The sequence below is a fragment of the Lepidochelys olivacea genome (assembly GCF_965140295.1).
Source record: "Lepidochelys olivacea isolate rLepOli2 genome assembly, chromosome: 9".
Lineage (NCBI taxonomy): Eukaryota > Metazoa > Chordata > Testudines > Cheloniidae > Lepidochelys > Lepidochelys olivacea.
The window spans coordinates 28,628,681-28,651,635 of NC_140419.1; the positions used below are offsets into that span (position 1 = coordinate 28,628,681).

The following is a 22,955-nucleotide window of genomic DNA, read 5'->3' on the forward strand; positions in this document are numbered from 1 at the left end:
GTCTTTAGCCCACAAGGCAGAATGTTTATAAACAGTTTTAAAGTTGGCAGAAGCAATTTTAAATCATGATAGATTACATGCTTCATGAATACATGTATATGCATGAATACATGATAGGATATCTTGAGCAAAGAAGTATTTCAGATATCTAATCCACAACATGATGCTTTTATCACCAATAATCAAACAGGAATTGAGCAATACCATTTCTTTATAAAGCTGAATGGTTGAAATAGTGTTCACAATATATAAATTCCAGCCAGGTTCAGACTCGGGTGGAGTCTTGAGTTTGACACTGTCAGCCTTTCTGGAACTGAAATGAGAGAAGGAAAAGAATGGAGCCATTGCTGTCCAAATAAAAATTATGTGACTGAACATAAAAGCTTTATATCACTGACTCACTAAACTAATATCTGCATGAAGCGAACAGAATCAGAAACAACTCACACACATGCATAGATATCTTTTAGATCTTGTCTACATCTGAAAGTTAATTTGGATAAAGGTAGGGAGTACAATAGCTATCCCTAAATAACTCCATGTGTAGACAAGTCCATAGGCTATAAGGTCTTGTGGGCAGGAACTGCTGGACAGATCCTTAGCTGTACAATTTACATCACTGACTTCAGCGGAGCTAAAGATTTATATAAGCTGAGGATCTGTACCTGTGATTTTACATGCATCTCACACAGCATTCAGCACTCTTCTACCACTTTAGTAACTTTTACAGGGGTCAAAAAAACCCTTGAAAATTAATTTTTTCATCTCAGGTATTGGCAAGGTCCCTAATATTTTGAAGTTCTAGTATTCTGGGAGGTCACAACTTAGTTCGCTATTTTTGGATAGTTGTACTTATGCCATTTTCTTATGTGATATGATGTGAAGTCATTTAGACACCTTTCTTTTCAACTGACTATAGCTGCTGAAATACAGAGTTACATGTCTGAGTCAATTTGATTGATAAATGTGTAGTTCAGATAGCTGTGGCAGAGAACTCTAGTAAGAGCCCCTGCAATATAGAAAGTAGTATATCATATTGCGCTTTCAGTTAGAACCTTGCAACCCTAATGACTTCATATGTGCAACCGAGCATATTTTGGCCCAATGACTTCTGCTATTTTTGCTATACCTCACTACAATGATGCATTAGACTTTGTTCTCTGGGACAGAAATACACGGTCCTCCTCAGAATACATCCCAATCTTTGGCAATATATGCCCCCAAAACCTGTATGAGAACTACACCTTGTTCTGTGCTGTGATACATCTATCTCAGCATTCTAGCATTTGTCATGCAGAAACACAAATATATCTATAATGTGTATTTAAGATAAAGAAAGTAGGGATAAAAAGCATATTTATTTCTCATATCGTAACACACTGCCTCTTTGGAGGGTACTAAATTTTTCAGCATCTTGAGTAATTTATACACTAGGCTACAGACATTTGTAAGCCTTCCTCTACCCTTTCCACAATTTTACAAGACAATCCATTAGAATAAGGACCATTTCATCTGGTGTGTTAAGGCTCAATAAAAATTTATAATCTTGATTACTATTCTCATCCTGAGACTAATTATATTTTCAACCGCCCTTTCATATACACTCCTTACCCTAACAAGCCAAAATTGCCTCTTTCATGAAATGGAACACTGAAATACGGCACTTACAGGACCCTTCTTGGAGGCTTTCTTCTTTCAGTAATATCTTCACTATCTGCCTTAGTCAGAAGAATTACATGGTTGTTGAAGTGACAAATAGCTTTCAGCCCTATAAAAAGCTGCATTCTTAATGCACAGACATCTAGAGACACAGGTGGGCAAGCCTGTAAAGGAAAGAATTACTTCAGGGTTAAAGAACCCAAGGGTCAATAATTAACAAGATAGAAACAAAAATCTGAATTCATAGGTAGGGTTACACTTTAAACAGTTTAACAGTTTATGTATTTAAAATTAGATAAAAAACTAAATTAAAAGAACATTATTGTTACAAAGCCAAGAACTCAAAAGTTAGGAAATGCCAGAATTATGGTTGCTAATAGAGTGAGGGTTGTAAAAACAAACAAACCAACCCTTTTTAAAAACATTGGGAAAACATTTATTTCCCTAACCTTATTCTTAGAATTAGCTGAACAGGTTTAGCTGAAGCGTCCCAAAAAAAGTCAGCCTGAGGCACCCCACATAGAAAATTGCAGCCTGAATGGGGCTTAAATTTGGCAAAGATACAAGGCACTGAAAGCAACAGGGTGTATACAACATTAAAATATGACTTTTAAAGAGGTTTATTATTTCAAAATAAACCTAAATAAAAAATACATTTGAAATTTAGGACAGCCTATGTTAAGGACTAAGCTCACTATAAAACTATTTATCATTCAAATTAAAAAAGTTAATATCAATGAGACTGCCTCAATTTTTTTAATTAGTTAAAGGGTACTGCCTTTTTAATCATATATCGAATCAGGGGAAGACATCTAACTTTTGAAGTCAACTGAAGCTTCATGAATATGTCACAATGGCATGTACTGAAGAAAGTATTTATGTTATGTTCGGTCTTTACAGTGGAGCAAATACTGGTATTACAATTTTCCAAATGTAAATATTTTCAGTTTTTGTTGAGGAAAGATTTTGATTTTAATTATTTTTGGTTTCAGTTTATTTACCAGACAGAATATTTTCTTCATTTAGACTAGCTGAAAAAAAGCAGGAAAACTTGTTTTCCTCTTTCAGTTTGAATAAAATCCGTGAAGAAAAAGGGCAGATCTACTAAATCTTAGAATTTGAAGGACAGGAGGCCAGATTTTCAGAGATATTTAGGCACCTAGTAGTATTTTCAAAAAGGCCTAAGTTACACCGCTTCCAATGACAGTTAGGTGTGTAATCTGCTTAGACATTTTTGAAAAACACTACTATGTGCCCAAAATAGCTTGAAAATCTGGCCCATGGCAACCAGAAACAGTCCATTAACTAATTACAAAGAAAATTATTAACTGTTTACTAAATCAGTTTTTTAAATGCAAAAACATTTTTTGATAAACATACTTTTTCTTGTGTACCCTGCACATTTAAGGTAGCTTGATGTAACTAGCACATTTTAAAATATTGGTTTTGTGAAACTTTAATGCAATTCCAATTCTCATCCAATTGTAGATTAACACAAGTCCTGAAGGGGGAAATCATCATGTAGTAAATAAGTGCATCATTCGCTATTTTCTAACATAATAAAAATGCAAACATTAAGATTTAACATGCATTTATTCAGCTATATAAACTGCTTAAAGAAATATGTATAGATACTGTGCATCTGCCTGATTAGCAAAAAGTACCAAATTTAGTGTAAAGGCTGTATTAGCTTCAAATCAACATGCTTTCATGGTTGTACCCATCAATGAGAACAAATGCAAAACAAGATTAAAACTGATTACATAAATAAGTTTCCTGCTTGCTGATTTAAATTGTGATTAAAATCAGTGATTTAAAAAAAACAAAACAAACAAAAACCCACCACAAATACAACAATCCACCCTGGACAACAGGGTCTTATAACAGAAAGTGTCAGGCAACCTTAACTATAGGAACCCAACATGAGATGCCTATAGTGTATAAACTAACAAAAACACTTACATTACACACAATATTCTGTAATATAAACACTTAATTCCTGATTCGCTAAACTCTTAAACTGGTTTGTACCTATCATTTAAGCACCATTTTATCCTATATATTGGGCCTAAGGCAAAATGACTCTGCCTGAACAGCATTTTGGATGAACAGTTTCAGGAGAATGAGAAGATGGCGTATTCCCAAAGGATTAAATAGGCATAAAGTGAATCCACTTAGTCAAGCAACTATATCTGGTTATATTGACTATCAATCAAGTAGATTATGTGCTTCTTGGAGAAATTGCCAAGATTTTTACTAGGTTATTTTAGTCACACACACACACACACAGTTCAGACTCGCATACACCATTTATATGAAAGACACTCTCATATTGAAAGACACCTTCTATTTCACGGGATAGTGCAGGGATCAGCAACCTTTGGCCCGCAGCCCACCAGGGTAAGCCCCCTGGTGGGCCGGGCCAGTTTGTTTACTTGCCGCATCCGCAGGTTCGGCCAATCGCAGCTCCCACTGGTCGTGGTTCGCCGCTCTGGGCCAATGGGGGCTGCAAGAAACGGCACAGGCTGAGGGATGTGCTGTCCACTACTTCCCGCAGTCCCCATTGGCCTGGAGTGGCGAACTGCGGCCAGCGGAAGCCGCAATTGGCCGAACCTGCTGATGCAGCAAGTAAACAAACTGGCCCAGCCCGCCAGGGGACTTACCCTGGAGGGCCGCGTGCCAAAGGTTGCCGATCCCTAGTATAGTGCCTGTTCAGAGCTCTACAACTTCCCTCTCTCAGCAACCTACATGCCAACCAATATATGTTAACAGCATATAGGAAAGTCCCCAAAAATATGCTTAAAACATGCTTCAACCTTTCTGCCCTAATAATAAACATATAGATATTAATTCAGTCCTGCATAATTCAACAATTTATAACTGAAACAATTTGAAGAATGGGAAGTCTAAGCCTCTAATGGATTGAAAACCTTACTTGCAAAGACTCAAACTCAGAGGCCTATGTTTCTCCTACAACAGCTGAGGACACCTCAAAAAAACAGCTGAGAAGAGAGGGCTTCCGGGTATATTTTCTACATCACTTTAGGCTTCAGAAAAGTAATCAGCTGCCACAAGGTGAACTTTGAACCGGAATTCAGGTCTTGGCAGGAAAGTAGGCACTTACATTCCATTATTATTATTAGTTAAAAGTTACAATAAATAAATACACATTTGTAAAGCCTTCATAAATATTCTGTTAATGATTTAGGATTTTAAGGAGCAATAGTAGATCATGTTTCAGCTACAACTTCCACACCCAGTAGAACAGAGGAATGTACCACTGTGAAATATTAAAGTCAAACCATTAATGCTTTCTTGTGTTACTAGGCTCTATAAGGTGAAGCAATTAAGTAAGATGTAAAGAGAAGGCATACAGCAGTGTGAGGAAGATAAATGCCCTTTTGGTACCCACATTTGCTTTTTAAGTTTTGCATCTGTCATGAGACTATTAGGAGCGCACCTTCATGGTTGTATCAATGTATGGATCCTCCTCACGAGCTGCTGCTGCACTGCATCGTACTGTGAAACACTGCAAGCTGTTACTAAGGCAGAGAAATGACAATATTGATTAAAAAGAAGATTTGGTTGCTTAGTTATTGCCAGAGTACACATGTTTTCAAAAGTTTCCCTTGTGTGGTTTGAGCCATAGAGTGGAAGCAGAAGCACTGTCATATAAGCAAGCCTAGGAAGTTGCATTTAAAGGTGTGAAGACGACTTACTTAGGGAGATGATGAAAAGCAGATAAGATCAGGGAACATAAGAATCAAAGTTATAACATAGTACCTTGTAATAACATGTAGGAATTGTGAGGTAAGAACTGCCTGCTGAGATTTTTCCGAGTACTGATAGGTAGAAAGCAGCTCTACTAAGCTCCCAACGGCATAGAGATACCCAGCATGTGGCAAGGAGAAAAAACAGAAGACACTCAGCAATTCTTTCTTGGCTGCAGTTTTTCCATCGACTGCCATGGAACTTCCTGCACATAACAAAAAACACAACTATTGCTAATGTTTGATTTACCATGTACTTTACATTCATATCTAGCGGTCTTTGGAACGTTTACTCCATTACAACTACATACATGAAGTTTCTACGGTTTGTTATAGGTAGCCTAGCATCTTATCATAACATTAACAGTAATTTAAACAACCTTTGTGAGCATCGCTCTTGTGCCACAAAATGTCAGTTTGCCACACAGAAAGATTAAGTTTAAATCAATGGTTTTATTAATACTCTACAGCAGGGGTCGGCAACCTTTCAGAAGTGGTGTGCCGAGTCTTCCTTTATTCACTTTAATTTAAGGGTTCATGTGCCGGTAATACATTTTAACGTTTTTTAGAAGGTCTCTCTCTCTCTCTCTCTATGAGTCTATATAATATATACCTAAACTATTGTTGTATTGTAAAATAAACAAGGTTTTCAAAATGTTTAAGAAGCTTCATTTAAAATTAAATTAAAATGTTGATCTTACACTGCCAGCCCGCTGCTGATCTGGGGTTCCCTTCACCTAGGCCGGCAGTGGGCTGAGTGGGGCCTGCGGCCGGGACCCTGGTTGGCAAGGGGCCGGCAGCCAGAACCCCAGACTGGCAGCAGGCTGAGCGGCTCAGCCCGCTGCCGCTCAGGGGTTCCGTTCGCCGGCTCCTGCCAGCTGGGATCCCGGCTGCCGGACCCGCGGTCCTGGCCCTGCCCACATAGAGCGGGTACCTACCTTCTCCCTGGTTCTGGCCATTCTCTTCCTCTCTCTCTGCACTGAGCTGAGGGTGGGAGTGCACTGAGCACAGGGCTGGGGGTAAAGGAGCAGGCTGGGGGTTGGGGTGTAGGGTCTGGCCAGAAGCTAGAATGAGGGAGGGGGCTCAGGGTTGGGGCAGGAGGTTTGGGTGTGGAGCGCTTACCTGGGCAGCTCCCATTTGGTGGGAGGGGTGCAGGTGGGAATGTGGCGGGGGTGGAGGTGCAGGAGCTCCCATTTGGTGCTCAGGGTGGGAATGTGAGGGGTGCAAGAGTCAGGATGTGGGAGGTGCATGGAGTGGGGGGGTTCGGTATGTGGGGGGGGGTGCAAGAGTCAGGGCAGAGGGCTGGGGGCATGTGAGGGGGGTGCAGGTGTCAGGGCATGCGGTGTGGGGGGCCTGGGTATGTGTGGGGGTGCCAGAGTCAGGGCTGGGATTGTGGAGGGAGGTGAAGGAGTCAAGCAGAGGGCTGGGTGTGTTTGAGGGGGGTACAGGGCTCAGGGCAGGGGCTTTGGGGGCGTGCGGGGCTGCAGGGCTCAGGGCAGAGGGCTGGGTGTGTGTGAGGGGGGCTCAGGGCAGAGGGCTGGAGGGGATATGCCCCGCTTCCCCAAGGCCCTGCCCCCGCTTTTTCTCTGCCTCTGCTGGGAGCAACGAGCAGGCTGGCAGGGAGGGGCAGGAACCCAGCACACTGCAGGAAGAGGCAGGGGAGCCGGCAGGACCAAGCTTCTGCCCCCTGCCCCCGTGGGAGGGGGCGGGGAGCGGAGAAGAGCAGGCCAGGCCAGGCCAGGCCGGATTATTAATGACATGCTGCTGCCTGCCGGAACCCCGGCAGGAACCCCGGCAGGCAGCAGTGTGCCATTAAAAATGGGCTCGTGTGCCGTCTTTGGCACACGTGCCATAAATTGCCGACCCCTGCTCTACAGATTAAATTTTGCATAAACTTTGGGAGGACAACATTAAAGAGAGTATGGGGCTCCACTTTTGTTATTGGAAGCTCAGCACAAGTCATTGAAAAGGAGGAAGTAATTTTTTCATGAAAGTTTGTAACTGCTAAAATAGAACGTGTATAAGAAGGAGAATACAAAGCACGTTTTCTCCTAGACCTTCTGTGGCAAAAAAATCATGCAGTCTGTGTATATGCAGATACTTACCTGTCTGATACATAGGCAGTAGCTGAAGAGAGTGCAACTTGGACTCTTCAATAGAGAAGACGAAAGATGACAGATCTGGAGTAAAACGTCTAGAGAAAAAACATAGGATATCAATGAGAAACCACTGCAAGACATTTAATTAGGACAAGTAAACATCAATAACTGTAGAAAATATAGTTGTTGTTCTAAGACTTCATTAGTTATTAAAAACACTATGTTCTTAGACGTCCAACTACTAACATTTCTAATATAGCTAAGTGTGATGGAGTGTTTCCCCACACAGGTGGTGAAATGGTTGATGGGGGTCTGTGAGCCCAGTTAACACATCTGATTGTCCTTGGAGGATAGGCAGGTGCAGTCAAAGAGGAGTCACAGCTAGGAGAGGAGCTGGGTGGGTTCCATAAAGGGAAGATGCTCAGAATAGACGGTGACTGCCATGAGAGGGGAAGAATGCTGTAGTCTCTCTCAGAGTACTAGAGAGCAGAGGAGCTGCAGGAGGGAGTTTGCACCCCAGCCCTGATGGGAGAGGGCAGCAAGTGGGCCTGAGAGAAGGCCAACCCATAGGCAGGTGGCCTTGGGGGGGTAGAGTGGAGTGGAGTTTGGGATCCAGCCTCGGGCCAAGACTTCAGGAAGTATTGCTGACTCTCAGGGGCTTTCTGCAAAAGAATGAAGAGCTAGGGATGAGCCAGGATGGATTAAAAGTTCAAGCTTTGGGAAAGGGGCATAAAAGTTTCTATGTCTTTTGGTTTGGGTTTTGAGTTTGTGTGACCCTGGGAGCCACTCAGTGCCAACTCACAGAGGGCTCACCGTACTGAGAGTCATATCAGGCCTGACACTCTGCTACCCACACCACATTGTTATCATAACTTGTATCTAAAAGAAAAGAAGTACTTGTGGCACCTTAGAGACTAACCAAATTTATTTGAGCATAAGCTTTCGTGAGCTACAGCTCACTTCATCGGATGCATACTGTGGAAACTGCAGAAGACATTATTGTTTCATGGTCTCTGTGTATATAATGTCTTCTGCAGTTTCCACAGTATGCATCCGATGAAGTGAGCTGTAGCTCACGAAAGCTTATGCTCAAATAAATTTGGTTAGTCTCTAAGGTGCCACAAGTACTCCTTTTCTTTTTGCGAATACAGACTAACACGGCTGTTACTCTAAAACCTATATCTAAAGGGGATCATGTAAGGTATCATATGTAAACTGGTGACACAGTGGTCCCTAAAAATAAATAATAAGAAGAAAAATCACTGCGTGTTGTGTACAGGTGTGTGTGTGTGTCTGTATACTGGAAACAGATTTTAAAAATGTGTTTGAGAGGCAGTGAATACACCAAACCGGACAAAGGCTAGGCAAACAAGTGTGGATTGCCTGTCCGACTGGCTTTACTATAGGTAGTGGACAATGAAAGTACATTTACATACAGTGACGGGGCAAGGCCAGATGGCTATAATAAAGTAATGGGAGACAGATATATTATCCACAGGCTAAACAAATCCCTGTTACCAGGATAAGCAAATGGCAGCTCCAGGTCAATTAAGACACCTGGGGCCAATTAAGATCTTTCCAGAAGGCAGGGAGGACAGCTAAGCTGATTGGGACACCTGAAGCCAATCAGGGGCTGGATGAAACTAGTTAAAAGTCTCCCAGGTGGGTGCGTGTGTCAGGAGCTGTAGGAGGAAGTTGTACTGTTGGAGAGACTGAGCAGTACAAACCATATCAGGCACAAGGAAGGAGGCCCTGAAGTAAGGGTGAAGTGGATCTTGAGGAAGTGGCCCAGGGAATTGTACGCATCCTGTTTCTAAAAAGTCAGCTACCATAGCTGATATTATTAGGGTCCCTGGGCTAGAGCCCGGAGTAGAGGGCGGGCACACGCTCCCTCCCTTTGCCCCCCCCGATTAATCACTGAGACTGGGAGACAACAGAGACTGTGCAAGGGAGGGTAGCTTCTCCTCACCTCCCTTGCTGGCTTAGGAGAAATGAAAATGGCTCAGTAGGCTGTGACCCTTGCTTCTAGAGAGAGAAGGGCTATGTGGAAGGTCACAGTGAGCCTCGGAGGCTAGCAAAATCTGTCAGGAAACGTGGGACCCAAGGAGACAATGACAGAGCTTTGTCACAATATAAAAGGTAAACAAAGCTAATGAGCAGAGGAGACAACTTAGTGATCTTATCAGGGGACAGAATCTGCACCTCAGGACACCTTTATGGCTCTTAAGGCAGAGACAGTGGACTTTGGGTAATATAAATGGAGCAACATTTACCATGTAATTTTCCTTCACTTAGGAGACAGAGGAATCTGCACACTCTGATCCTGTGAAAGTTGGATCCTCTTGGCCTTAGTCACTGATAACTTGCTGTGAGAAACTGTTGTAGGCAAATATATAACTGCTAGAATTAAGTTTTAGTCACTAGAGAGCATGTTTGTTTTGTTTGTAACCATACCTGTCTTTTTCTCTTGCTTAGTACCACTCAAACCTCTGTTCTTATAAATAAACTTATTCTTGTTTTATTACAAAACCAGCTCAATGCTGTGTATTAAAGTGAAGTGTGACTCTTCAGCTAACCTATCTACCTGATGTGTACATTGTCTCTCTAGAGACAGCAAACTCACTAATTTCTATGTCACAGTGACAGGGACTGTGACACTGCAGAGAGATGCCTCTGGGAGAACACAGAAACTGGGGTTCACTGTATGTTACCTGCCCAGCAGGTAGACTGATCAAGTCTTGAAAGGCAGACAAGCTGGTATGTCAGGGAGCTGACACACAGCTTAGCATCAGCAAAGCTCTCACCTGCTGAGACAGACGGGGTAGAAAAATGGCTTATAGTTCTGGGTGTCTTCAGCAGAACAACTCAGTCTGGTAAAGATTCCCAGGAGAAGCCCTGGAGCCATTACTCTGACAGAAAAGTGGAATGGAAGAGAAACCTGAAGGGGAAGAAGATGTTGTATTGATGACTGGTGTCAAGTTGGATACTGTCCATTTGGGACGTTGATATCCCAGGAGGGAGGACACTTTAAAGTGACCTGGATGGAGGGCTAGTTTGAGGAAAAAAGAGACCACTCCAGAGCCTTAGCAACTGTCAGCAGGGGGGACACAATAATGGAAACTATATGACACACACAGGTTCCACCACTATATGCACAGCAGCCTCAAGAGACCTCTAAACAGGATAATTTCTATCTGCTTGTTTACAACAAAACCTCTGGGTACCAGAGATGGGAAATAAGTAAGCAAGACATAGCAATGGATTTGCACCCCATTTTAACTATACTAGTCCCCTGTTTTCTTTATTCATCTGAACTACAGCCAGTACTTTCCATCTCAGATTCTAGTCTTCTCTTTCTCCTCTCCAGCTTGCCAATCACTTTCTTCAATGTCTTACTTTGGAATTTACTGTTGAGCAGGAACTCTTGTCATAATTCAGCTTGCCCAATAGCTTTGATAGCTAATAAAATGAAATAGCAGCCCTTTTACTTAGGGCTTTTAATCCCATGAGTTCAGAACGTTCTGCAGGGTTAATTGTCTCTTTTTTCTGGTTGGAAACAGAGGGACTGAGCACATACAAATCCAGCTGCAGTTGATGAAAGCTGAACATAGTCCACACCTTTGAAAGTCAGGCCCCAAGTGTCTTGACTGAGGTCACACAGCAAGTCAACAGCAGTGCCCTGTTGATTGGAATATGTAGCCTCAACCAAGAAAGGGCCAAAACTAGAATAAGGTTCCAACACTGTGGACAGAATGCATTTCTAGGATCAGTGAGACAATGCAAAGCCAATGCAGGGAGGGTCTCAGTACCCTTCTCCATAACACAAGAGAAGCTACTGTGGAAGCTCTGTACACTGCCCACAGAGACGGGATGTGAAGTAGGGATATTTGAAACACAACCAGAAGATTTATATACACAGCAATTCCATTGTGGAATGGAACAGCAGGCCACATTCCCTGCAGAAACTGACTATAGGCTAGCTAGGTGGATTTGAAAGCCCTGAGGAATGAGACAGGGATGGGTTTGAGGATACCTTCCCTCAGTGTTTCAGAGCAATTTCCTTAAACCTAAACCCATTTATTCAGGCTTTGCTCTATTTAAAAGGATTCTGCCGTACAGGAAATGAACTATGGCTTATTTCATGCCCCCCAAAGGCAAAATATCAACACGATATAGGCACACACATGCCATATAGTGTCAAGTGCAATTTTTATTACCTGTATAGGAGGTACCGCACTTGGAAATATTCTGTGTCTTCCTTAGCTAACCCTGTTGATTCCAGTGTTACCAGTACTCCACATAGTCTGCTTTCCTCCCCAAGTAGTTCCATGGGCTTCTGACAGATGACAAAGTCATCCGACTCAAGCTGGGAAGAAAAGGCTGAAGGAACTTCATCTTTTACACCTTAAACAATTAAAATATTGTATCAGTTTTCCAAACCGGTATCATGCAAATCTCAGCAACAGAAGAATAAGATGAGAGAGTGTTCAGTTAAATACTTCAAGGGCAGAGACGTAATTCGTATCAGCCTCAAACTGTAGGGATTTTGGTTTGGTAATAAAACTGTTGGTTCTTTTCAATCTTTAAATGTTAGAGAACCTAAAAGTCCAGGGTAATGACAGAGAACAACTATATTTCCCAATATAGAGAAAGAGCAGTGTGATTTTTGGAGAAAGTGGTAGATTTTTATATAAACACTGTGTGAGCATTCAGAAGTGTGTCTGCCCTAACACAAGTAACACTGAGCTGAGAGAAGCAACTAGAATGGAATGCTGAATGTGGTCTTAGCATCACTTTTGCTCAAGCAAGTAGTGCTCAAAAGACCCAGAAAGAGGTCTGAAATTGCCAATTAATTGTAAGTAACAGAAGAACTACAGGCATCCTTCCTGTCATCTGAGGAAGTTCAAACCCACCCTTGCAAGCTATGAGAAATTTAAATGGGAAACCTGTCAACTTGCCTTTTTGCCCCCCACACTATGATTTAATTTTTAAAAATTCTAGTTTCTGATAATTTTATGCAATACAGCCTGAATTATTTGTATTTTAAAATTCCTTTTAAAATAAAAGATTTTAGGGCATCCTGTTGATGTTTATAGGATCTTTTCAGCAACTGACTAAACAGGAAAGCATTGAAGCTGACTATGCACAAAGTGCTGACAAATATGAAAATATTAGTTCAGTCTTTTGCTTTGACTCCTTTCCGTTATAGGCCCTGATCCTGCAAGCATGTATGCAAGTGCATACCTTTATGCATATCAGTAGTCTCAACGAAGAACAGCTAAGCATGTGTGCAAGTGTTTGCAGGACTGAGGCATAATCATTTTGGTGTTCCGTGTAAATACAGAAGGTATAAAATTTTCAGACAAATGCAATATTAAACTGATGGTGTCCCTCTAAGATGTTCTGAAAAAGTTTTTTAGAGCAACCAACTTCCTTGAGCACACTTTGAAACTAATACAAGTCAATCTCAAGATTTATGAAAAGGAAAATTAAATTCCGTATTTACCTTCATCTACAAGCTTTTCTGGTGCTTTGACTTTATCTGCACATAGATCAGTATTATCTGCACCTTTATGAACAGGTTCCAGCTTCAGGATTAAAACATCCAACTCTGTTGTTAGAGCTATGTACCCCGCACAAAATGCTACTTCTGTAGGGGTGACATTATCGATGTGCAAAATTAAGGAGAGTTCAAAATCCAGTACAGTCAGATCCTGATTTATGACATGATATTTCAAGCAGAACATGACCAGTTTATTTTTGCAGCCAACAAGAAGATCTCCATTTACAGGACAACACGAAATGCACAATGGTGGATCTGAAAGAGGCATTTCCACAATTGACATCTGGACTTTAGAAGATTCACTGTATGACTCTTCCATCTTGTGACCCATCATCCGGACACAAACTCGAGTGTTCCCTGTTGACATGCATCTCCAATTCAAATAAGCTCGTAGGAAGGTGGCCTTGTTTTTCTCCTCTATTGTCACCAAATAATCTCCTGAAAAGAGAGCAACAATACTGTGGTAATACTAACCCATAGATGAGAAATAATTTATGCTGTTTGCATCCTATTGCTGCTAAATCCAATGCACTTTGACTAAAAGAATTATGGAATTAAGCAAATTTGTAAAATCTGTCTGAAATGTTATTCCTGTTACCAGATAATTGTCATTAATAAAAAGGGTTAAAACTATAAGCACAGTTAATTTTATAAACTCCTACGTCATCATAAAAACAATGTAGTGGTAAAGGATTCCTACCCCAAAGAAATACAATTTGTTTGCCAGAGTTCTGTGCTATTGTCAGCAGTACTTAATAATAAATGTACAATACTTTTAATGTGAATTATCTAGGCCAGCATGCACTTGAGAAGTTTATATAAATCTGGAGTATCTCAGTTAACTTTAGAGAAAGTGTACTAGTACATATGTTATGAAAATTTTTAAAAATTACCATTGAATCTAGACTTCAGTAGGTGCACAAGGAATGTAGGATCAAGTGCTTTTATTCCCTAATCTAGTATTACTTTTTCTTGCTAACCAGAAGTAAAGTTTCCAAAGACCTCTTTTGAAACAGAATTCAAGGCTACAATAAAGAACAGTGTAGTCAACACCTCTGCCCTTTTCCAGGCAGATGATCATCTTACCACTCTGTAGTTCAATCTTTAGTTTTAATCATGGGAAAAACTCAGCTAGGAGGAAAGAGTTCAGTCTGGAGAGAGGGGGGGGGGGGGAAGGGTGTGTGTGTCCTCTTACTAAAAATAAATTCAGCAGACTATGCAAAGGCAGCATACACTTTAAAAAAAAAAAAAAGAAGTCTCCTGTTTAGGTTCACACTTAACAGACAATATGTTTACCCTACAAACAAAGATTTATAATGATCAAGGTGTTCATGGCAGTGGTGTATGTTTTAGGCTGAATGGTGAACTGCAAGAAGTTTTCCGAGGAGTCAAAAACTTGTTTGAAAGATTCCAAAAGAGGTAATAGTGTGAAAATATGGCGCTTAAAATCCTGAGAAATCTGAGCTGAACATTTCTTAGCCAGAGTGAAGCACATCCCAAGTACCATAAGAATAAAGGGAATGAAGACAAAGTTTTAGGGCTCGACACAAAAACCTAATAGTTGGTTCCCTTTCCATCCCCCAGCACTCTCATTAGGAGTCAGCCAGCCAATGCTTCGCTAGGTGAAGACAATAGGAAATCAGGAAGAGAAGTCAGCAGGAGTTAATACCTCAAAGATGGCTGGGAAAGTTGGGATCTGGCTAAGGACACTTCCACTATATGTGATATAATGCTCAGAAAGCTAGGGAAAGTACACACACTTCACCTCTTAAAAAAAAGAGAGGCGTAAGAACACTAAGCATACTTCCTCCAGCACTCCTGCCTCCTTCCACACACTCTGCAGGCAAAATCATCCACTGCTCACTCAGTTCTGTATCCCATGGCTCCATTGGTCCCATAGCTCTAGCTCATAGAGCAAAAGTAGAGTCCTTAGAATTCAATGGTCCTTTCTAACCTTTCTTTCTATGGCACTTGAGAGCTCATCCAGTCCCTGATCCTGCCATCAGATCTGTGCCATGAGTCCCCTGAAATCCCCTCCCATCCATCCCCATCATTTTCAACAAAGGAGGAATCAGATGCAACCATACAATATCCTTTTGCAGGGGGGGGGGGCTTGTTCAATGAACAGGGGAAGCAACTGAAAAACCAAGAGAGTGGAAGGTGGAACAAACAGAAGAAACAACGCCTGAAGAAGAGGCCTGTGTAACTTGTCTCTCTCACCAACAGCAGTTGGTCCAATAAAAGACACTAGCTACCTCAGCCTCCTTGTCTCAAAAGAACCAAGTCATTTTCAGTGGCATAGAGCTGAGGAAGGGCTGTACTTCCCCATCGGCCCCACCAGGTTGCCACTGGCCCAGTCGTTTCCAGCACCACCCTGAGTTTTGCAAGATGAAACTGCATTCACAGGACCCAGAACCTGGGACCACATCGCTTTGGGCATATCACCTTGTGCCCCCTGCGCAGAGCCACCCCACCTTCCCGCCGCGTCCCCACAGGGCGACAGCCGGACACGACGGCCCTGTGGGGACACCGGAGTTTGCCCCACGGAGCCGGTGCCGCCCCAGTCCCGGCTCTTACCCGCCTCGCTGTAAGCCATGTGCAGCACCCGGCCCAGCGTGTTGAAACAGCCGAGCGGCTCGCAGAGCTCCTGGTCGCCCACAGCAAACGCCTCCACCTTGCAGCCGGCCGCCGCGCAGGCCGCCAGCAGCGCACCCCGGCCGCAGCAGAACAGCGCCGGCTCCTGCTTGCTGGGCACCACCTGCTGCGAGCCGAACGGGTGCAGGTTGTAGAGCTGCACCATGGCGCCCTCCTGAGCGGGGCACCGGAACCAACCCGCATTCCACGGCCCAGGGCAGGCTGCAGCCCGGGGACCCCCAGACACCAACTCCACCCGCACAGCCTGAGAGAGCAGGGGAGACTGCCCCTTCCGCAACATGCGCCGCCCTGTCCCGGTCAGGTGGGGAGAGACGTCAGCGCCTGCAGCGCCGGCCGGGGCTTCCCAAAGGGGCAGCATCTGCGTTGGAGCACAGACCTAGGGAGGGTAGATATGTGCGTCCCGATGTGCTCAGCTAGGGGCTGCACGCTTTTGTGGGTGTATCAGTTACACGTGCATGTGTGTTCGCAATGCGCGTCCGTGTGAGCGTTTGCGCACAGCTGCTAGTACACACATCGTGTGTGGATCTACATCTGCGGGTGCTAGTGTGCATATCAGTGCCCTCGCTTGTGTCAACGTGCCTGTCAGTGTTTGTGTATCTGTGTGCGCACCAGTGTGCTTGCACAGCTCTTAGTGTCCGCATTTGTGTGGGTGTTATAGTGTGCCTATCACAGCATGGGCCGCGGGTGTATATCTCTGTGTTAGCACAGCTGTCAGTGTGTGCTTATCTGTGCCTTGACAGGTACACATCAATCTGGCCCCTGGCTGAGGCAGATGTAGAGAGACATACTTCTGAGTGATAGGCCAAACACAAAAGGACTTTTGATATGTCTGAGGCAGGGTTGGAAATAGTGTTTTTGAAACAAACAGAGATAAAGCTGCTGAAGGGGGAGAAGGGATAGCTCAGTGGTTTGAGCATTGGCCTGCTAAACCCAGGGTTGTGAGTTCAATCCTTGAGGGGGCCATTGAGGGATCTGGGGCAAAAACTGGGGCTTGGTCCTGCTTTGAGCAGGGGGGTTGGACTAGATGATCTCCTGAGGTCCCTTCCAACACTGATATTCTATGATTCTATGAATGAAGGTGTGGAGACACAGGTCTTTAGCTGGAGTTCAAAAAGTGGAATCACGTGTGAAACTTGCTGTTTATTTGATCTTTACTGAAAGGCAAAAATATTTTTTAAAAAAATAGAGTAGAAAGAAAGTATTCTGTATCTGCTCATTGACGAATTAAACACTCCAGAAGCCCAACTTTTCTTTAGACTCAGAGGTCTGGACAATGAGGAGCACAGATGAGAATTTTAGAACTTAAAAGCAAAGAAATGGCAAGTTTTTCAGTGCAGTCATTCTTTTCTTTGTTAGGCATGTTCTAGCTCTTGTGTACTCAGCAAATAAATATTTACAAGTACCTCTAAAATACATTTAATTTACCTTTGGATGGCTTTATAATTGCTTTACTGACACTTATAGAACCTAAAACATCTTCATATGTCCATAATATGTTTTCTCTCCTCTGGCTTTTAAAGCTTTTCCTTTTGTGCCAGAAATCTGGTTATAGAAACAAAAGATTAGATTGTTTTCTCCAATGCCTCAGGCATACAGAATCAGTTACAGCCAAGATAGTCACTAGGATCTTCAGCTGAGAGTCATATGATTATATATCCTTGCATTCTCTATAAATCAACATGAATTGCACTTGCTCTCACATGACATTTCAAAAGTTTTCTCTAATCCCTTAATGGGATATGATCTGAAAAGCCTATTATAACTGAATGAAGCCCCTTTGCAAAGCAAACTTCAGTATAATGAAAAAATACTGAGTTTAATTTGTCTAATGATGTATTTCCAGCCACTTTAAAAAAGAAAACAGTTAAAGGAGGCAAGGATAAATATTAGGGCTGTCAAACGATTAAAAAACCCCTCATTTGTGAGATTAAAAAATAGTCGCTATTAATAGCAGTTTTAATCCTACTGTTAATAATAGAATGCCAAATTAAATTCAGCATGGAAGCATGTCCTCTGGAATGGTGGTCGAAGCATGAAGGGGTATATGAACGTTTAGCATATCTGGTATGTAAATACCTTGCAATGCCTGCTACAACAGTGCCATGTGAATGCCTGTTTACACTTTCAGATGACATTGTAAATAAGCGGGCAGCATTATCTCCTGTAAATGTAAACAAACTTGTTTGTCTTAGTGATTGGCTGAACAAGAAGTAGGACTGACTGGACTTATAGGTTCTAAAGTTTTGCATTGTTTTGTTTTTGAGTGCAGTTATGTGAAAAAAATGTACATTTGTAAATTGTACTTTCACAATAAAGACATTGCACTATAGTACTTGCATGAGGTGAGTTGAAAAATACTGTTTCTTTTATCTTTTTTACAGTGCAAATATTTATAATAAAATAATATAAATTGAGCACTGTACACTTCGTATTTTGTGTTGTAATTGAAATCAATATATTTGAAAATGTAGAAAAACATCCACAAATATTTATAATAAATGTAAATTGGTATTCTATTTTTTAACAGTGTGATTACTCAGTGTAGCAACTCATGGTATCAGATGCCATCAGATGGTCGAGGGATATCTATTTAGAACACATCAGTGGACATCAGCAATACCAGGAGTGATGAGCTGAAGTACTGTTGAGAAGCGAAGTCAAGAAAATAACTGGAATATTTCTCTGATGGATTGTAGCTACCGAAGGACAACCTATCCTAAATGTTAGACTCAATCACTAACGGACAAACTGCACTCATTGCTATATTTGTTTTCCACAAGCAACTCTCTCTATAACCTTTCATGAGTGATGTACCCAAATATTTGGATGCTAATATCTAAACTGTATAGTTAAGTTTATTAACCTAAATTTAGGTTATTGCAAGTTATGTAGTATATGTATTGTATGACTTTTAAATCAAACTTTGTACTTTTGGACAATTTAAGCCCTATACCCAGATGTACAGACACTCTTTCCTTAACCTGTGAATTATATAATTTTAACATTAGCTTTAATAAAAAAAAAAAATAAATTACCATGTGAAAAGTTAGTGTCTATAACAGGGTTGGCAACCTTCGGCACACGGCCCACCAGGGTAATCCGCTTGTGGGCCGCGAGACATTTTGTTTACATTGACCATCCACAGGCATGGCCCCCCGCAGCTCCAAGTGGCTGCGGTTCTCCATTCCCAGAGATCCATTTGGTGAGGGAAAAGAATTATTGTCCTGAACCTGAGGCTTTAGAAGTAAAAAGAAAACCCTTCCATTTACTCAGTGGGCTTTAGTAGAAATGCATCGAGAGAACCACTGGCTCACTACTTTTATTTTTTTGGGAAAATAATAAAAATTAATATGGAATTTTAAAAACTGGGACATCTTAAACCTAGCAATCTTTCAGTGGCCTGTCATCGAAGGAAAATCAGATCAATAGGGACATCTGCTGGTCAGAAAGCAGTACTCCAAGAACATTTCCATTACACACTTTTGTCCTATTTTTTCCTTTTGAAAGTTATAATCTTTATTTGAATAGTTCACTGATAAATAATTTGGTAATGGCTAATTTAGTTAATGACTGTAACTTCTAGGGCTGTCAATTAATCTCAGTTAACTCACACTATTAACTAAAAAAATTAATCGCGATTAATCACAGTTTTAATCACACTGTTAAACAATAGAATATCAATTAAAATTTATTAAATATTTTGGATTTTTTCTACTTGTAACTGAAATCAAAGTGTATATTATTTTTGATTACAAAATATTTGCACTGTAAAAATGATAAACAAAAGAAATAGTATTTTTCAATTCACCTCATACAAGTACTGTAGTTCAGTCTCTTTGTTGTGAAAGTGCAATTTACAAATGTAGATTATTTTTGTTACATAACTGCACTCAAAAACAAAACAATGCAAAACTTTAGAGACTACAAGTCCACTCAGTCCTACTTCTTGTTCAGCCAATCACTAAGACAAACAAGTTTGTTTACATTTACAGGAGATAATGCTGGCCTCTTCTTATTTACAATGTCACCAGAAAGTGAGAACAGGTATTTGCATGGCACTTTTGTAGCTGGCATTGCAAGGTATTTATGTTCCAGATATGCTAAACATTCGTATGTCCCTTCATGCTTCAGCCACCATTCCAGAGGACATGCTTCCATGCTGATGATGCTCGTTAAAAAAATAATGTGTTAATTAAATTTGTGACTGAACTCCTGGGGGGAGAATTGTATGCCTCCTCCTCTGTTTTACCCGCATTCTGCCATATTTCATGTTATAGCAGTCTCAGATGATGACCCAGTACATGATCATTTTAAGAACACTTTCCCTGCAGATTTGACAAAACGCAAAGAGGGTGCCAATGTGATATTTCTAAAGATAGCTACATCATTCAACCCAAGGTTTAAGAATTTGAAGTGCCGTCCAAAATCTGAGAGGGACAAGGTATGGAGCATGTTTTCAGAAGTCTTAAAAGAGCAACACTCCGATGCGGAAACTACAGAACCCGAACCACCAAAAAAGAAAAATCCACCTTTTGCTGGTGGCATCTGACTCAGATAATGAAAATGAACGTGTGTCAATCCACACCGCTTTGGATTGTTATCAAGCAGAACCTGTCATCAGCATGGACACATGTCCCCTGGAATGGTGGTTGAAGCATGATGGGACATATGAATCTTTAATACAGGGGTGCTAACCTATGGCTCTTCAGAAGTTAATATGCGGTTCCTTGTATGGGCACCAACTCTGGGGCTGGAGCTACAGTTGCCAACTTTCCAATGTGCCTGGGGGTGCTCACTGCTCAACCCCTGGCTCTGCCACAGGCCCTGCCCCCACTCCACCCCTTCCCACCCCCTCCCCTGAGCATACCATGCCCTTGCTCCTCCCCCACTCCTCCCCCCAGAGCCTCCTGCGCACCACAAAACAGCTGATTGGGAGGTGCTGATTGGCAGGGCTGCCGGTGGGCAGGAGGCGCTGGGAATGGGAGAGAGGGGGAATGATGGGGGACTGTTGACGTATTACTGTGGCTCTTTGGCAATGTATATTGGTAAATTCTGGCTCTTTCTCAGGCTAAGGTTGGACACCCCTGCTTTAATGCATCTGGCACGTAAATATCTTGCAATGCTGGCTACAAAAGTGTCATGTGAACGCCTGTTCTCACTTTCAGATGACATTGTAAACAAGAAGCGGGCAGCATTATCTCCTGCAAACAAACAAACTTCTTTGTCTGAGCGATTGGCTGAACAAGAAGTAGGATTGAGTGGACGTGTAAGCTCTAAAGTTTTACATTGTTTTATTTTTAATGCAATTTTTTGTACACTGAATGCATCCGATGAAGTGAGCTGTAGCTCACGAAAGCTTATGCTCAAATAAATTTGTTAGTCTCTAAGGTACCACAAGTATTCCGTTAGTTTTTGGTACATAATTCTACATTTGTAAGTTCAACTTTCATGATAAAGAGATTTTACTACAGTACTTGTATTAGGTGAATTGAAAAATGCAATTTCTTTTGTTTTTTACAAGGCAAATACTTGTAATCAAAAATAAATATAAAGTGAGTACTGTACTTAGTATTCAATATATTTGAAAATGTAGAAATCATCCAAAATATTTAAATAAATGGTATTCTATTGTTTAACAGTGCAATTAATCACAATTTATTTTTTTAATCGCTCAAAAGCCCTAGTAACAACATCTACAGTAACTGCAGAAACGTAAAATGGAATACTTATTTACTTGTATACAGTACTATTCAGTGGTCTTTTAACCAACTATGTACATTTCTGATTCTTCTGTGAATTCCCATTACACAGGAAAAATGCGGTTTCAAATTATGCCAATTTGTGCAGGTCAGGGGCATGTGGAGTGGATCAGAGGATGTAATGCTCTGAAATGTGCAGACAATGCCTGTTGATCTCAGTGAAGTGCCACTGTAGTTCTGATCACAGAACACCTATAGAGGCCTTTCCCAGGCTTTTGGGGAACCAAAACTAGGGTAGTATATTACACAGGAGAGAGTTTATAATGGCATTGGAGTTCCAAACTCTGGTAATGCAAGTACTGAGATTCTTCCTGTCCCCAGCAAATGCAAGTGAGGGAATGCCTCTTGCATCCTTTTTCCCAATGCACATCTATGCAGCTCATCACAATCCAGACCGTAATGTTCTATATGTAACCAAAGTAACAAACACCTACTCAATGTTCTTACCAGGGTGTTCATGCATAACAGGACAACGTTCCATACTTGTATCCCTGAACATATTACCCACTAAATACCTAGCTATGTAATTACTGTGTTTATATCCACAAATAGAAATGAAATTCTGTAATTTGGGCCTTGGGAGGAATATGTGAGAAGTGACTCCATGTACACATTTCTGTGCACACATATGGATTTACTTTTAGAATACCCCTTTCGAGACAACTGTATTGATGACTTCTGGCTTTGAATGATTCCCTCCCATTTCCAACATCAGGTGCAGGGTTCAGTGAGTTAAGAGAAGGATTTAAGAGGAAAAAAGGAAAATATACCATGGCTGAAGGAGGATGGTCTGATCATAAGCCACTAGTCTATGTTTCCTTAGTTGAGAGAGGAAGGCCATCTCCCATTTATTTGAAACAGTAAGAATCCTATGCCACCTCAGGCCAGAGAGATTCTGCCTTATTGTTCACCATTCTCAACTTCCAAGTTTTTAATAGCTAAGCCTTTAACTTGCACAATAGCTCAGTTCTTAGCTGTTGCGGCTATTGTGCCTCAGGGTGACAAACTGCCTACTGGAGTGCCCAGATATTAGGCTCAAGGGAAATGAACCTTTAAAAAAAAAAAAAATCCTTGAGGTAGCATACATTCCCCTCTGCAACTGGCAAGGTGTGCAGACAGGAAGTAGGACACTGACCCTCCTTCCTGTTCCCTTGGAATAACCAGCAGAGACTGCATCTACAGCTGGCTTCTGCTCAAGGAGAACGAGGGAGCTGGGGGCAGAAGTTCTTGCACACCCATGGATAGGGCACCCATAGTCTGGCCCACACTTCTCTTTTTATGACATTTCCATGTCTTCCTCTGTCAAGATATTTGGTGCTTGTGAAAGATGAGTAAACTGGTTCAGACAAACCTAGGGACATCTTGAACTCTTGTCCCAACCTGAATGAAGGCAGCAGAAGGAAATGAGGATAGTAGTGGTGATCCACAATATGGTCTCTGCCCCCGATTC

The 22,955-nt window shown here is 41.7% G+C and overlaps 1 protein-coding gene across 1 annotated transcript in view; it reads right to left on the reverse strand.

Annotated features, from left to right (window-relative positions):
- The window catches only part of HPS3 (HPS3 biogenesis of lysosomal organelles complex 2 subunit 1), a 31,150-nt gene extending 15,141 nt beyond the window's left edge, over positions 1–16,009 (reverse strand). The window contains exons 1-8 of the mRNA XM_084638462.1: positions 15,669–16,009; positions 13,035–13,529; positions 11,746–11,932; positions 7,535–7,623; positions 5,443–5,635; positions 5,120–5,201; positions 1,669–1,823; positions 205–313 (exon numbers count right to left, since the gene is read on the reverse strand). Of these exons, the coding sequence (XP_084494588.1) occupies positions 205–313; positions 1,669–1,823; positions 5,120–5,201; positions 5,443–5,635; positions 7,535–7,623; positions 11,746–11,932; positions 13,035–13,529; positions 15,669–15,891 (1,533 nt within the window). The 5' untranslated portion in view covers positions 15,892–16,009. The remainder of the gene's footprint in view (positions 1–204; positions 314–1,668; positions 1,824–5,119; positions 5,202–5,442; positions 5,636–7,534; positions 7,624–11,745; positions 11,933–13,034; positions 13,530–15,668) is intronic.
- Between the last annotated feature and the right edge of the window lie 6,946 nt (positions 16,010–22,955).